The 16994-nt window shown below is 42.0% G+C and overlaps 1 protein-coding gene and 1 long non-coding RNA gene across 2 annotated transcripts; one reads left to right on the top strand and one right to left on the bottom strand.

Moving 5' to 3' along the window:
* Window positions 1-780: 780 nt before the first annotated feature.
* Window positions 781-14581, top strand: LOC115145718 (ras-responsive element-binding protein 1-like). Its single transcript, XM_029687201.2, has 7 exons — window positions 781-1859; window positions 2800-2930; window positions 3270-3452; window positions 7921-8085; window positions 8451-8562; window positions 11823-11950; window positions 13485-14581. Exons 1-7 carry the CDS (start codon window positions 1574-1576, stop codon window positions 14364-14366), a joined length of 1887 nt encoding a protein of 628 aa, XP_029543061.2. The 5' UTR covers window positions 781-1573; the 3' UTR covers window positions 14367-14581.
* On the bottom strand, window positions 11666-15227 carry LOC115145730 (uncharacterized). Its single transcript, XR_003866035.2, has 2 exons — window positions 15140-15227; window positions 11666-11983 (listed from the first exon to the last, which is right to left on the bottom strand). It is a non-coding gene; the product is annotated as an uncharacterized LOC115145730 (long non-coding RNA).
* Between the last annotated feature and the right edge of the window lie 1767 nt (window positions 15228-16994).

The following is a 16994-nucleotide window of genomic DNA, read 5'->3' as shown; positions in this document are numbered from 1 at the left end:
GAGCAGGACCTGTGGCTGATAGGGATAGACCCTCCTGTTCCTATGATAAAAACACTACAGTATCAATAATTAACAGAACAGGTCACCCTGGGCTTCAGCCTTCAAAGAGAGTAGTGGGAGACCCCTCTGGTGGGAGTCTTATCAGGAGGTCTGTCTTCTCCTTCAGGGTCTCATCTTTAATATAAATCCTTTCTGTTCAGTGTAAACACAAGTGGTCCGAGTATGGATAGCCATGAGGTGAGGAACATAGCAGAAACTGATATTTTGTTTGAAACTGCTGGCGAGTGAAGATGACAGTGAGAATGAGTGGGTTTCAGTAGCGAAAAAGGAAGGAAACAACAGAAGTAAAGTTGTTGTGGAAACCCTTAGACTCATCTTTAGTCTGAGTGAGTGTTTTGGAAATCCTTTTGAAGTCTCGATAGATGTCATGGAATGTGTTGGGTGAAGTGCCGTCAGAGTCACAAGAAGTGGGTTTATTTGGATTTTTTTTGTGTGTCTGCGGAGTACAAGAGGTGTGCATTGTGTCTCAAGAAGATATGAGTGGAATGTTTTGTGTATGGATCTTCAAAGCAGAGCGCCTATCAACAGGATTATATCTGGGATGGCGCATAAAGTGTGAACAGATTTAATACCTGAGGAAGTAGGTAGTTATTGGAGCAGGTTGACTGACCCGTATGGTCGATTTAATGAAGAAATACACTTAATCCACAATCTCTCCCTCATGTAAAGTTGGGCTATGTGAGATACCCTTTAAGAGCCTAGATACTAAATATTTGGTAAGGTGTCAAATGTTTGCAGACAGGAAGAGTATCGAATGCTAGTGGAGGTTAGATGCTGCAATTGAGGTGGCAAACATGCACCCGGATTGACCTGTTAGATTGAATTGGACTGGATTGCCCTGTTAGATAGAATTGGACTGTCCAGCATGTGTCCTACCTGGAGGTGGTGAGAAGAGTTGAAGGAACGAATAGAGCTGTAGATGCAATGGTAGTAGAGCCTGCATCAGTGAATGTGAGTGTAAAAATGTGTGCTTTGTAGCATTTATTGCAATGGTCATCAACTGCACAGCACAAACGGAGAAGAAATCAGACTAAATTGGCATTTGAAGTGCAGCTGAACATTTTTTGGGGGACTCAGTGATTTGACAGAAGAGGCAGTACAAGTAACCCTATCAACGAAGATACTGCCCTAACAGACTCCTGAGCCTGTGTCGGGATGTGATTTAAATTGGAATGTGACTGAAGGAGGGGGAGTTTTATTTTTTACTTTGTATAATGTCGGTTTCAACCCGTAGTTTACCACCCATACAGTAGGTGGCGGCATGCACCTCTAACAGTTGTTTGCGAACCGTCATATCAAAGAAGTTGACGGAAGTGGCCATTTACCAAGAACAATTTCCTCTTTTGAATTTGTATGGGTTATTGAGATGTTTATTAACATCATTGAATTCACAATATGACCAATTTAACTAGACAGTATCACATACTAACCTCAGGTAGTCTTTAATTCGCGTTGGAGACGGGACTTGGTTGATTTATGTTATCTAGGTAATGCTTGCTAGCTGCTAACAATAATGGCTAACCTTAATTGTATGGTTTTTCACACTCAAATAGCCTCCGTCATGGAGGTGCTAGCGAATGCAGCTGTGGCAGAGATCTGTAAACTCGTAGACGACGACTATGCAGTGTTTCGTTTGGAAATAACTCAAAGCCAGAAAGAAAATAGGGGATTGCGGAGGAAACTACAGCTACTGGAACTGAAGGTGGCACGGGAGCGCGCAGAGAGGACAATACGAGAGCGTGTCCTCGCCAGTCGTCCCAGTAGTGTCAAAGTCGTCGACCGATACAGAATAGCAAGAGGTACATTTGTCAAAATACCGCCCGTTCATGCCTGTAGCGCCATTACTCTCTGCATTAGCCAGCAGATCCGACCAGCTTGCTTGCAGCTGCACTAGGTTTAGGTCAGCCATATTTTCTGAGTAGATTCAAACAGAGCCGGGGCGAGACATGGCTCAGAAAGCATACCTCAATCCAGGGATTAAAAAATGCTTTGTATTCTGAATTGTCCAATTATCCCAATTGTTACACTGAGATAATTGAAAGACTGCTAGTTTTTCTGGAAAACTGGACTGTTCATTATTATGCTAGGTAGCAGAAGCAACAGCGGCCATTTTGGGAATGGCAGTGTCAGCCAATCAGCTTCTTTGTTGTTCAACGCCATTCCATAATGGCTACTGTTAGCTAGCATGAGGACAAACATGGCAGTTTACCTAACTAGCACGCTTCAATATTCTCTTTGTAACAATGGGACAAGAGTGTCCAAAGCACTACTCAATTGAAGTACATTTTCTAAACCATATCTCACTCTGGCTCCACATGTCTTAATCTACACAGGAAGTCTGTCAAATCCTAGTGCAGCTGTAAACAAGCAGATAGGATCTGCTGGCTACCCTCTGCACGTGTTCAGATGTGTTAGCCAGAATTATGTCTTGGTCAGTTTTTGAATAATAAGCAATAATTCCCCCAAATAATTAGCTATATTGCGCAAAGACACATGATCATATTCGAACCAGTCTCTTATCTGATTCTTGATTTACTGCATGTCCTATTTTTTTACTAAATGAAAACAATGTGATACATGGAACACTATACATTGATCAATAAATAGTATATTAAGAAGTTGAAAGTGTTACCTTGCATTCTTGCCTATTCTAGACAGTGACAAAACTGTCAATAGTGTACAATATAGCACTGACAGTAGCTAACCTAACCACCTCTTTTCCCCCAATCACTCTCTCAGGTGAAGGACATCTCACTGAAGGCTACAGAAGTATTGTGAAGCCAGCGGGACATAATACATGGAGAGATGACCAACCAATCACTGTTGATGAGGAGAGTGGAACCTCAACCCAGCACGTTATCGTGATAGAGGTTAGTGTTATAGTTTTACATCAAAATTACAGTACATCAAATGTGTCCAGTTTATTTCAGGAAGGCTCCCCTCAGCTGTTCACTTGCTTACATCTTCATTTATCTGTAAGACTTCAAAATTACATTGTTCTCCAATTCTACTCATGTACCGGCATAACTGGGGATGGGCATTTGAAATATTTTCACTATTCAAACAATTATAATTGTATTTAATTGAGAAAGGTCTATTTTAACTATGAAAAGGCTATGATTTTTTTCCTTCCCAAGTTAATACCTCCTTTCAGATATTCAAATAACCTCCCCCATTCCTGGTAATAACCTCCTCTCTTCTTGTGTCAGTCTGCAGACGCAGAGGATGCAGGTCCTGGGGTCAAGCAGGAGAGGACTGGAGGAGAGGAGGACCCACGACACAGCAGAGACATCCAGACTGGAGCAGCGTCTGGAGTGGCGCCCCCTGTAGCCACAGAGGACCTATCCACCGCCATGGCGCCCCAGGCCAAGACACGGCACAGCACCACGGAGGTCAGTGGAATGTGGAATGCCGTCCTTAAGTCAGAGACCACAGATCAGACCCATAAAGACAGAGTCTGTTGCCACTAGGCTGTCCTGTTCCCAGCTCAGAGTATTTACCAGTATTTTACCAGAGCCAGAGGATGGTTCATTCCCTTGGAGATGGTGAGGCGTTAGACACTTGTGTTGATGATCTCTTGTTCTTACACTACAGAGATGGACCCTGGCAACATGCCCGTGGGGTTTAGACACACAGAATGATCTGTCTAGAGGGGAATGGAACCGGTACAATAGTATTGTATACTCTGATGGGTGCCTAGATATGAAAGGGGAGGTTGTAGTCTTTGGTAGATGAGATGACTTTGAAAGTGGAGGGTGGCGCTCCTCCCACATGGAATGCAGATAGTCACCTAGGAGTCAGACACTCTGCAAATATTTCTTAGATTACAGGGGAAGCTTTGAGACAAATCCAAATGCCACGACCCACTCCCCTGTACATGCGCTCAGGGATTGCGATACAGTGTTCATGTCGATGGCACTTTCCGATTCACACGGCCGTGTCCTTTTCGATCAGGATTTGAACTTAAATGACAGGGCTAGAGCCCAGGCTCAGGGAGGTCGCGCAACATCAGGGGGTAGTCAAGAGAAACGGTTCCTCTGCATGTTCTGTAACAAAGGCTTTAGCTGCCTTCATTGGGTGGAGATCTACCAGAGGGTCCACACAGGGGTGAAACCCATCAGCTGCATCCAGTGTGAGAAGAGGTTCTCCCACCAGCACCAGCAGAAGAGGCACCTGAAGGTCCACACAGGAGAAAGGCCGTTCGCCTGTAAGCACTGCGGGAAGAAGTTCTCAAAGAGGAGCTCTCTCAGGATACACCAGCAGAAAAAACATTCCAGTCTATAACATAGAAAGTAACCATTCTGCTCGATAGCTTCTGAGGTTTAGATCAAACCCTGCATAAAAGACAAAGATGAATTTTCTTTGTTGTCGGCAAAACATATCCACCAATGCATTTGGAGTAACAGACTTCAGTGTAGAATATTGCATCTATACATTGTGTGATATACAGTGCCTAGTGAAAGTCTACACATACCTTGCACAGTCTTCACATTTGTCTTCCTTAAAATTAAGTCTAAAGGGGATTAAATTAGACTTCGAAAGTTAAAGTATTGTGGTGGCAACACTTAATCCTGGAATAGTTGTATTCTTCACACATTACACACATTCTAATGCCAAATACACACCAGAATGACTTTCCAAGAGGTGTTGAGTGATCCTGACTTAAATCTGAGACAATGTTTGAATATTGCTGTCCATCAATTATTCCCAATCAAAAGTACTGAATTTGAGCAATATTGACCGGAACAATTAATATAATTAATATACAAGTAAAATAATATAAAGACTTGAGTAAATTAAGGATAAAGTGTGTGTGTGTGGGTGTTTGATGTACCAGTCAAAAGGTTAAACACCTACTCATTCCAAGTTTAATTTATTCATACCTATTTTCTACATTGTAGAATAATAGTGAAGACATCACAACTATGAAATAACACACAAGGAATCATGTAGTAACCAGAAAAGTGTTATACAAATCTAAATATATTTGAGAATCTTCAAATTGGTCACCCTTTGCCTTGATGACAACTTTGTACAGTCTTGCCATTTTCAACCAGTTTCATGAGGTAGTCACCTGGAATGCATTTTAAAAAAGTGAATTTGTGGACTCAGTCTGTCCTGAGTGGTGCAGCGGTCTAAGGCATTGCATCTCAGTGCAAGATGTGTCACTGCAGTCCCTGGTTCGAGGCCAGGCTGTATCACATCTGGCTGGGATTGGGAGTCCCATAGGGCAGGGCACAATTGGCCCAGCATCGTCTGGGTTTGGCCGGAGTAGGCCGTCATTGTAAATAAGAATTTGTTATTAACTGACTTTTCTAGTTAAAAAAAAATATTTAAAAAATAGCCTTGACAACAACTTTGCACACTCTTGGCGTTCTCTCAACCAGCTACATGAGGAATGCGTTTCCAACGGTCTTGAAGGAGTCCCCACATATGCTGAGCACTTGTTGGCTACTTTTCACTATGCGGTCCAACTCATCCCAAACCAACTCAACTGAGTTGAGGTCAGGTGATTGTAGCAGCCAGGACATCTGATGCAGCACTCCATTACTCTCCTTGGTCAAATAGCTCTTACACGGCCTGTAGGTGTATTTTGGGTCATTGTCTTGTTGAAAAAAAAATGATAGTCCCACTAAGCACAAACCAGATGGGGTGGCGTATCGCTGCAGAATGCTGTGGTAGCCATACTGGTTAATTGTGCCTTGAATTCTAAATAAATCAGACAGTGTCACCAGCAAAGCACCATCACATCTACTACTCCATGCTTCACGGTGGGAACCACACATGCAAAAATCATCCATTCACCTACTCTGCGTCTCACAGACACGGCGGTTGGAACCAAAAATCTCACATTTGGACTCATCAGACCAAAAGAAAGATTTCCAACGGTCTAATGTCCATCCTTGTGTTTCTTGGCCCAAGCAAGTCTTCTTATTGGTGTCCTTTAGCTTTGGTTTCTTTGCAGCAATTCGACCATGAAGGCCTGATTCACAGTCTCCTCTGAACAGTTGATGTTGAGATGTGTCTGTTACTTGAACTCTGTGAAGCATTTATTTGGGCTGCAATTTCTGAGGCTGGTAACTCGAATGAACTTATCCTCTGCAGCAGAGGAGACTCTGGGTCTTCTATTCCTGTGGCGGTCCTCATGAGAGCCAGTTTCATGATGGCACTTGATGGTTTTTGCGACTGCACGTGAAGGAACTTTAAAAGTTTTACGGATTGACTGACCTTTGTCTTAAAAGTAATGATGGACTGTCGTTTCTTTTTGCTTATTTGAGTTGTTCATGCCATAATATGCACTTGGTCTTTTACCAAATAGGGCTATCTTCTGTATAACATCACTACCTTGTCACAACACATCTGACTGGCTCAAACTCATTAAGAAGGAAGGAAATTCCACAAATCAACTTAAGGCACACCTGTTAATTGAAATGCATTCCAGGTGACTACCTCTTGAAGCTGATTGAGACAATGTCAAGAGTGTGCGAAGAGGTTGCTACTTTGAAGAATCTAAAATATATTTTGATTTGTTTAACACTTTTTGGGTTATTTAATAGTTGTGATGTCTTCTATTATTCTACAATGTAGAAAATAGTACAAATAAAGAAAAACCCTTGAATGAGTAGGTGTCCAAACTTTTGACTGGAACTGTATACACCAAAAAAGTATTTTACACATTGTGTTTGTACTGTGTAGGCTATGATGTTAAAAAAGCCTATTTCATTACTTCCATTCAACTACCTAATTTTTTCCGCCAGATACTTTTAATTAGAAAATTAATTCAGTTCATCAGGTTCATGCAGATTTTTAGTTGAGACGTTGTGTGGTTATCATGTTGTGTATTAACGTTTTAATAAACACAAAATGGGACTTTATTTTAAGACTTTCATTGAGACTTATTTTAACATACATTACATGTGATCCGCATACACACAGTGCTTTATAACCAATACACTTTATAACCAATACACTCCACCAACAGTGGAGAGTTTTTTTCCTCTAATAAAAACTTTCTCCCAAGGGGGATCGAAGCTCACGACCGTCATCTCTCTCCGTCTCTGGGTTTATCACGCCACCATTTAGTGATGGCAGTCGAGGAAATTACAGCAATTTGACAAGACCACGAGCATCTTTAAAAAAATCAATTACGATCTACGCGAATATAACTTGTTGTATAATCCTCCTACATCTTTAGTGCTATGCACATTAATATATGTGAAACGGATAGGCAAAAACTTTTTGGTGTGTATGGGAGGTAGTAGCCTAGTCAAGGATGCATCATCATGCAATATTGGGACACAACACTTTACAGACCTAGACCTAGTGGAACAAAATAACCTTGAATTTGTAGGTTTTAAAATAATCCCTCTGGTGGCCAAATTTACCTATTTGAATTAATACCATTGGTTTGTGGATAAAAAGTCTAAGGTCTTTGATAGGATGATGTGGAATTTGTTACAGGAAATAATCACTGCCACCTTGTGAGATTAGCGTGATGCCAGGTTATCTGATCGGACCAGCTAGAATGACCAGCTAGAATGTAAAGAAAGAGTAAAGGGTGGATACCTAGTCAGTTGTACAACTAAATGCATTCAACCCAACCCCTCTGAATCAGAGAGGGGCAGGGGGCTGCCTTAAACAACATCTGTGTCATCGGCGCCCGAGGAGCAGTTGTGTAGCTTTTTATCATGTGCAAGTAAAATCAACCATTTTAATTTGCTGATGCACATTTTGAGACTGAGAAACTGTTTATAATGTTAGCAAGTATGGCCCATCCATGTTGAAAGTGTCTTTATTATCGTTGTGTATGTACCCGAGGGAGTATACGTCTGTGTAATCTGTATCACCTCTCTCTTCCAGGAGGAGGAGGGTCCAGAGGTGCTGCTGGTGAAGGAGGAGGGGTATGAGGAGGGTCTGGGGAACCCTGAGGGGAACATGGTCATGGAGGACAACCAGACTACACCTCCTCCTGAACCGGCAGAGGAACCAGCTGAGCAGCACAGGACCACACACAGCCTCACTGAGGTGTGCCCACTGAACTACTGTCTGAATGGTATTAGTTCAGGGCCTGTATCCACAAAGCCTCTCGAGTAGGAGTGCTGATCTAGGATCCGTTTAGCCTTTTAGATCATAATGAATAGGATTATATGGAAAGATCAGCACTCCTACTCTGAGACTTTTTGTGGATACAGGCCCAGCTCTTGATAAATGTTGTCTTAAGTGTGGGACCATGCCTTTGAATTTAAAACCATGTAAAACAATCAAATCAACTAACATGTTTGCATAGTACTCATCGCAATCCCTCATTGCCCAATCAGAAGATGATCCATAGCAGGGTGCTGATATCAGATTTCTTGATCCAACATCCTCTCACTCTGTATCTCTTACAGTCAGTAGACATGGAGGATGGGAAGCCTGATCTGCTACTAGTCAAAGAGGAGACAATAGAAGACGGACCAGAGAGCATTGACCTGCTGAGTGGACTAAAGATGGGGGAGCAAGGTAAGGGAGAAATACATCTGGGTCTTTTTTATAAATGATGAGCTCAAAATTGGGATCAAAATGTAAAAAATGGTTGAAACAAAAATAATGATTTTCTTGCAGTTCCACAGTGTACTTAAAGGAATATATGCAAATTGTCCATTAACGCCACCTATACAACAACAGGCCCAATACTATACATCCTTTAAGAAGGGTTCATACAGACATTGGCAAGTCAAATTCAAGGACCTTCAGGGACTTTTTTTTCGGGCACTTAGTCATTTTCAAGGGCCTCAATATTGTATAATTTATATCATTGGAAATATAGGGCCTACTATAGAACCCCCCACCACCACCAAAAAGTGTCCCCCCCAAAAAAGTAAACCATTACCACTTTTTTTTAGGCCTTGTCAATGCATTGATATTCAAATTAGTATTACATTCTAAAATATGAGAATAATGTGGAGTTTCCTGACTAAATAGATTGGTTGCATGCATGGCGGTTTTCCTGTAGCCGACGCAGCCACACATAAAGCAGTGAATAGCGGCAGCATCAAACTCACCGTTTTGAATCTCACCATCAGTTGTTTTTTTATAATGAGAAAGCCACCAAAAACCGGGTTATTTTTGTACTGGAAGGATTTGTATGGAAAGACCGGTTGAAGCCTATATTAGATGTTGTCGTCCTCATAATAACCACACGTGGTTTTACAGAAACCGAGTAGCACAACACCCTTCAATTGAAGCAGCGGGAAACAAACGAAAGTGGCCACATTTCTCAAAAATGAAATTGCAGGAGGACTTATAAATTGGCTACAATAATTACAAGGACTTTTCAAGCACCAAATTGAGGAAATATCTTAATTTCAAGGTAGGCCAATTCCAGTACATGAATTTCCGAGCTCCAAATGAAAGTACAAGTAGGCTACTTCAAGCCCCCTGTATTGTTTAAAATGACAGGTGTAACATGGAAACCAAAATGTATTTGTCATTTCATTACCAGATCAAATTGGGATGAAGCCCACTAGGCTGTGTAATGTGTTGTCAGTCGCTCTGGATAAGAGCGTCTGCTAAATGACTTAAATGTAAATGTAAATGTCATTATATCCAGAATAATTCATAGGAATAGCTTGGGTGGGTGTTGCGCAATAGTCTATCCTTCACAATTGTGCACAGTAGACTCAGTGTAATAGTCTGTCCTACGCAATTGTGCACAGTAGACTGTGTCCAATCTGAGGCACAAAAACATATGAAAACATCAACTCATTGCATTGATGCGTTCTATGTTAAATCTTACGAGACCCTGCTGAAAATCAAGCAGACGACAACCGATCAACATCAATTCACTAGGGACATTAGATCCAACGTGGATCCAGGCACAACTGTCTTCACAGGCATAACAAATGAGACAAAAATTCATTTTTTCCCCAGCACTTGTGCCAATGTTTTATCGCATTTGCTATCACTAACAGCTGTTCATCACTTGAATGTAATTCAAAAACTTCAGATGACGATGTGTGAAAATATCACAGCATAATTAAACAGCTCGACATCAAATGCGTATCCAACAAGTATTATGTAATTATTGAAGAACCACGTTAATGACAGTATCGATTTAGGTTTTAAGTATCAAGGTGACTCATTCGATTGGAAGCATTTTGCAATCTTTTTGGGGATTTGTGCCCATAAACTGTTTTCACCCTGTAACACACAGACACACAAAATGTTACATGTTGCACTGTATTTCTGAGATCTCTATACAAAAAAAAAACTGTCCGACAGCTAGATCGAGGATTCTTACAGGGTTAAAGTTAGTCTAATTTAAATGATTAATGCCTAATGTATGATCTAATGGCAACACTGCCATAAATTTAAGGACAGAAAATTAATGTTTTATGTCGGACAAATCCATCAAGACACAAACCATGAAAGGGTTAACAGGTTTTAAATCAACTCGGCAATTTGATTGAATATATACTATATATACAAAAGTATTTGGACACCCCTTCGGCTATTTCATCAACATCCGTATAAAATCGAGCACACAGGCATGCAATCTCCATAGACACACATTGGCAGTAGAATGGCCTTACTGAAGAGCCGTGACATTCAACGTGGCAATGTCATAGCATGCCACCTTTCCAACAAGTCAGTTCAACAAATTTCTGCCCTGCTAGAGCTGCCCCGGTCAACTGAAAGTGCTGTTATTTTGAAGTAGAAACGTCTTGGAGAAACAACGGCTCAGCCACGAAGTTGCAGGCCACACAAGCTGTAGGCCGAACAGGACCGTCGAGTGCTGAAGCGTGTAAAAATAGTATGTTCTCGGTTGCAACACTCACTACCGAGATCCAAACTCCCTCTGGAAGCAAAGTCAACATAAGAACTATTCGGCAGGAGCTTCATGAAATGGTTTCAATGGCGGGCAGCTGCACACAAGTCTAAGATTACCATGCGCAATGCATGCGCAAGGCCCCAATGCATAGTGCCAACTGTAAAGATTGGTGGAGGAGGAATAGTGGTCTGGGGCTGTTTTTCATGGTTCGGGCTAGGCCCCTTAGTTCCAGTGAAGGGAAATCTAAATGCTACAGCATACAATGACATTCTAGATGATTATGTGCTTCCAACTTTGTGGCAACAGTTTGGGGAAGGACTTTTCCTGTTTCAGCATGACGATGCTCCTGTGCACAAAGCGAGGTCCATACAGAAATGGCTTGTCGATCGGTGAGGAAGAATTGACTGGCCTGCACAGTGCCTTGACCTCAACCCCATCGAACACCTTTGGGATGAATTGGAACGCTGCCAGGCCTAATCGCCCAACATCCGTGCCCGACCTCACTAATGCTCGTGGCTGAATGGAAGCAAGTCCTTGTAGAAATGTTCCAGCATCTTCCCAGAAGAGTGGAGGCTGTTATAGCGGCCAAGGGGGACCAACGCCATATTAATGCCCAAGATGTTCGAGGAGCAGGTGTCCACATACTTTCTGGTATTATGGTGTATCTATGCCCCCCTCCCCTTATACCTTAATGTAATGACACAAAGTTGTCCAGTGTAGGAAATCCTCACTGGTACCATAGTTTATAGAAAGACCCACATACAGAACATAATAGATAGACTTCAATGGAAATAGTGATGCACCTGGCTATTTAATCAATACAACTTATGTTTACATACAAAAACACACATATTGTATTGTATGAACTTCACCAGATAATTGACTTAAACTCCATGTGTAGAGTTCTCTGCCAAGTTTGTAAAGTCTACTTTGAAACCTCTTCCTACAGATGGTTGGCTGGAGGCTAACAGAAGAGACTGGGCGGCCATCTTGGAATCCCAGACCCAGATGGGTGCAGCCAAGGGCCCGGGGGACAACATCACTGAGCAGGCCAGGACCAGAGGAGAAATAGTGGAGGTCAGTGGATGGGACAGCATCTTCAACTCTGGGCTGGGGAACAACACTGTTAACTTCAACCAGAAACAGACAGTCGAACACAAAACAACAACCGAACTTAGTCTCCATGACAACAGACTGGCTGAGACCAGAGCGGGGCGTAGATTTGGTCTGCAGGGATGGGGATGTGTCGGTTCGCAGCGGGAGAGAATAGACACAGACTCGGCTAGTGATGCTCCGTCCTGCTCCTATAGTTGTGATTCAGAGAGACTGATGGCACCTCAGGTTAACCCCCTAAAAGGTGCTGCCTTCAGCATACCTTCTATAGGATCTATCAACTGGAACATGGACCCTGTGACATCACAGACCCTCCCTGGCCTTCGTCCTCCTCACACTCTCCTTATGTTAAACCAGACCTCAGACAATGCCAGTGCCTCAACGCTAAATGGCTACACAAGCCCATTGACAAATGACAGTAGTAGTAACGCTATCAATAAATCTGGTGGCAAAGAGAAGCGCTTCCCGTGTTCATTCTGTGGGAAAGCCTTCAGTTTCCCCAAACAGGTGAAGATCCACCAGAGGATGCACACAGGGGAGAAACCTTTCAGCTGCCACCTGTGCCGGGCCAGTTTTTCAGACTCATCCAACCTGAAGAGGCACCAGAGGGTCCACACAGGGGAGAAACCATACAACTGCCCTCAGTGTGAGAAGAGGTTCTCCCACCAGCACCAGCTGAAGAGGCACCTGATGGTCCACACAGGAGAGAGGCCGTTCTCCTGTATGCACTGCGGGAAGAGATTCTCAGAGAGGAGCTACCTCAGAATACACCAACAGAAAATGCACACAACCCATGTAATGTAGTATTAGCTAGTTTGTAGTTAATTCTGTTGGTTTTCGATGTAGTACAGAACTGGATGAGGTAAAATGAGGATGATGAAAATGAGTGTGATGAGGAAGAGTAGATGATATGGTGATAGTTGGTGTGATGGTGTCTGTAAAAATGCTTCCCTGATGAAAAGTGACAGCCTTGTCCCGTTAGATGCCAGTGTTTTATAATGAGGCACTGATATTGCCTTAATTCATGTTTATTAATGTAGTGAAGCTATGTGTAATGTTGAACCTATTTCAAGGCGTTCTAAAATTAATTTTATCAAAGTGAGGGTACCTGATTTACACAAAGGATAAAGTGTTACCATAGGGAGAAAAGTTATTCTAGTCACATGTATCACTTTATGCAATAAATACTGTACTTCACAATATTACAATTTTGTTGAAATTAAATAAAAAATTGACTCTGTGCTGACTGACTTGGTTATTTTTTTTATCATGGTAGGGACGGAGTTTCCCTTCTCTGTCGAAACAAAACATTAAACTTAATTCTTGAATCAACATATATGGACAATTTTTATGAACTACCAATGACTCCATATTATTGGGGATTTGAATCACAATATTATAGATTGGCTTGACTGTGGTTAACATTTTATAATGTCTACAGTAAAGAGATTCTTATATAAACCTTTTATATGCTCTTCTGTACATTTTGTGTTTACAGTCTGCAGTCCATGAGGACCTGCTGATATCCGGTGTTGCTGGCGGGAGAGACTGGACCTCTGAAGTGGCTGGTCACAAACCCTGGCCCCGGATCAGAAACCTGGATCAGGAGCCGTCACTCTTCATTCGCGAGTCGGAACCAGGACCGAACCACCACCACACAGAACAAAACCAGTGGACAGGTGGAACTCCTGTTGGTCATCAAAAAGACAGAGGCCCCAAACAGGGATCCAGTCTGCAGCCCAGACCCTTCTCCTCACAGTCTCAGTGCAGGGATGGAGCAGGACCTGGGGCTGATAGACCCTCCTGTTCTCATGATACAAACACCACAGTATCCATGATGAACAGAGTAGGTCACCCTGGGCTTCAGCCTTCACAGAGAGTGGTGGGAGACCCCACTGGTAGGAGTCTAACAGGAAGTCTGTCTTCTCCAGGATCTTGTCTAAAGCCTGGTGAATGGGTTCATAGAGGGCATGGACCTCGGCCTAGCCTTCCTCAGCTGCCTCATGGGTACCCCATGAATACAGACAGTGTCAGGATGGCCGTTAACAATGAGAGTTACCTAGCCTATAACACAGCACCCAATCCCAACAACACCCAAACAATGGCTTCAGGTCAAGGAGGGAGCTCAAAGACTTCTGCTTCTACCTCCTCTGGTGTCATTGGGTCACAACGTGGGAGGCCGAGCGTTAGGACAGATGCGGACAAGCCGTACGCCTGCCCCACGTGTGGGAAGCGCTTCGCTAGGGCACACTATTTGAGGGAGCACCAGACCGTTCACACCAAGGAGAAGCCCTTCAAGTGTAAACTATGCTACAAGAGCTTCTCCTTCTTGAGTAACCTTACCAGACATCGGAGTGTCCACAACCGGGAGAAATCGTAGCACTGTGGCTTGAGATGTATGTCTGGGATAGTGATCATGTTAAGTGTCTTGGGTTAAGAGGGTAATTGAACCACATACCCTTCATTAACCCTTTAACTGGTCATTTGAAACAGGCTTGTGTAAACTGTTTTCAGAGGGAGTAAACCTAGGCTAGAACAAGGAAAGTTTAATATGTACCTTAGAGGTGATTGATGGAATAAAGTCCTATTATTTTACTTTTTGCTAACATATTCTTTCTAAACAAGTCTGCTCTCAGCTTAAAAGATACTGATCATAGGAGATATGTGTAATGTAATAAGTAGTACCTTATTTAAAATAACAGTGCACATACACTTTTTTCATTTAACCACAACCTTTGGTGACTATTTAACAGTGGTATGGTCTGGAGATAGAAGCTGGTTCTCAGTCTCTTGGTCCCAGCTTTGATGCGCCTGTACTGTCAGCCTCATGAGGTTGAAGAAGTGCAACACCACACGGTATATTTCAGATTGTCAGTGATCTGTATGCCGAAGAACAGTTTTTTTTATGGGTCTAATTTGTGTTTTTGTATGGATGTCTTTTTTTCTCCCTCTTTCCAAAATGTTTATTTTTTTTCTATGGTTTACCACCCTGTACAGTAGGTGGCGGTATGCACCTCTAAAGATTGTTTTCAAACTGCCGTAATAGCGCTAGAAAAAGTGAAGTGTCCGGGAACATTTTCCACGTTAAGCGTTTTTAAAATATTATTTAGACGTTTATTAACACCATTTAACTGCACAGCATCACATACTTACCTCATTATTCGCGTTGGAGACAGGACTTGGTTGATATATGTTGTGTTGGTATCGCTAGCTAGCTGCTAACTATGGTTTTTCATACTAGCCTCTAACATGAAGGTGCTAGCGAATGCAGCCTTGGCAGAGATCTGTTAAACTCGTAGACGACGACTATGCAGTGTTTCGTTTGGAAATAACTCAAAGCCAGAAAGAAAACAGGGCATTGCGGAGGAAACTACAGGTAGCACGGGAGCGCGTCCTTCCCAGAAGTATCAAGATTCTAAACCGATACAGAGGAATGGCAAGAGGTACGTTTTATTAAAGAAGGCCAAGGCTGTGGGGCCTGTCGAACCCTTCCGCTCTGCGCATGTGTGACTTTACCTGTGTTAACCATAATTAATAATTAAGTCGGTTTTTGGACAGTAGGCTATAATTCCACTGATTATTTAGGTATTTTGCAAAGACTATCATATTCTAACCAGAATTGATTAGCAGTATTTCCTATGATTTACTAATTGAAAACAATATGACGCATGGAACATAATCAATCGATCTATAAATTGTACATCAATAAGTTATGTTTAGTGATACATCCTTGCCAATTCCAGACAGTGAGTACGTTGACATGCACAGTAATAATTCAATATTAAACCGATTATGGCAGTAGGCCGATTATGCAATAATCATGTAAACACACACTGTTTATCTTAATCTGCATAATGTCAAAATCGAATTAAGCATACGCCTATTAAATAATCTGGTTTTCTGAGCAATCTTTATTATTAGAGCATGTAAACATCTTAATGTCTGGATAAGAGCGTCTGCTAAATGACTTAAATGTAATGTAAATGTTAATCAGCGTTTCAGCTATGTATTTGATCTGCAATGTGTTAGCAACAGCCGAGAGAACCTCCTTCTTTTTAGCACAAGTGAAGTGAAGTGAAGCCTGACCGATTGCGTCGATTTGCTTAATTCGGCTGTCAAACCTTTTCATTATGCAATCCAACATTTTTACTGGATATGTGTTCAACATTCACCTTTTCCTACTAGTTCTGTCAAGTCTATGCATACAATATGTTTTCACATTACAAACTTTATATGTCCGAACTCTGAATCAAATATGCTTCCCAAAAATAACATGGTCCTGTGGTAGAACGTTTTATTTTGATTGGCAATTTTCTGCATTCATCAGAGTGCCATCGGGTAGTGTGATATCAGATGTGTCCATGTAAAGAGGATTATTAGGGAAAACATGTCTACGTTTTAACCAAACTATTACATTAATCTGTACGGAAGTCCAGAGAGGACATGTGAATAAATACATAATTCCCTTGTTATGTCGATCACATCTTCATGACCACGACATAACAAAAGTAGTCATGTAAACTATATATAGGAGTGGACGCAATGATGATCAATTGACAGTGTGGCTGGGGTGATTGCTACACTAAGGAATTGTACATTTCATACTAACGGTCATGCTTTCATTTGTGTTTGGAGGTCATTATCAGTTTATAACTTAGAATGTTAGCAAGCTAAATGTCCCTTACCTTGAGCTAAGAGCTCATGGGGCATCTATGCCCTGAACGAGCACGTTCCCCCAGGCTTTTTGCCACCCCTAAGACCACAGTCAATCGCATGCAAGCAACAAGTCAGCTACAGTGCCTTCAGAAAGTATTCACACTATTTGACTTATTCCATATTTTGTTGTTGCAGGCTGAATTTTCTCACGCATCTACACACGATACCCCATAATGGCAAAGTGAAAACATGTTTTTAGAAATGTTTGCAAATTTATTGAAAATGTAAATACAGAAATATCTCATTTACATAAGTATTCACACATCTGAGTCAATACTTTGAAGAAGCACCT

Source organism: Oncorhynchus nerka, linkage group LG18 (assembly GCF_034236695.1).
Source record: "Oncorhynchus nerka isolate Pitt River linkage group LG18, Oner_Uvic_2.0, whole genome shotgun sequence".
Taxonomy (NCBI): Eukaryota; Metazoa; Chordata; class Actinopteri; order Salmoniformes; family Salmonidae; genus Oncorhynchus; species Oncorhynchus nerka.
This window is presented reverse-complemented; position numbering and strand designations above follow the sequence as displayed.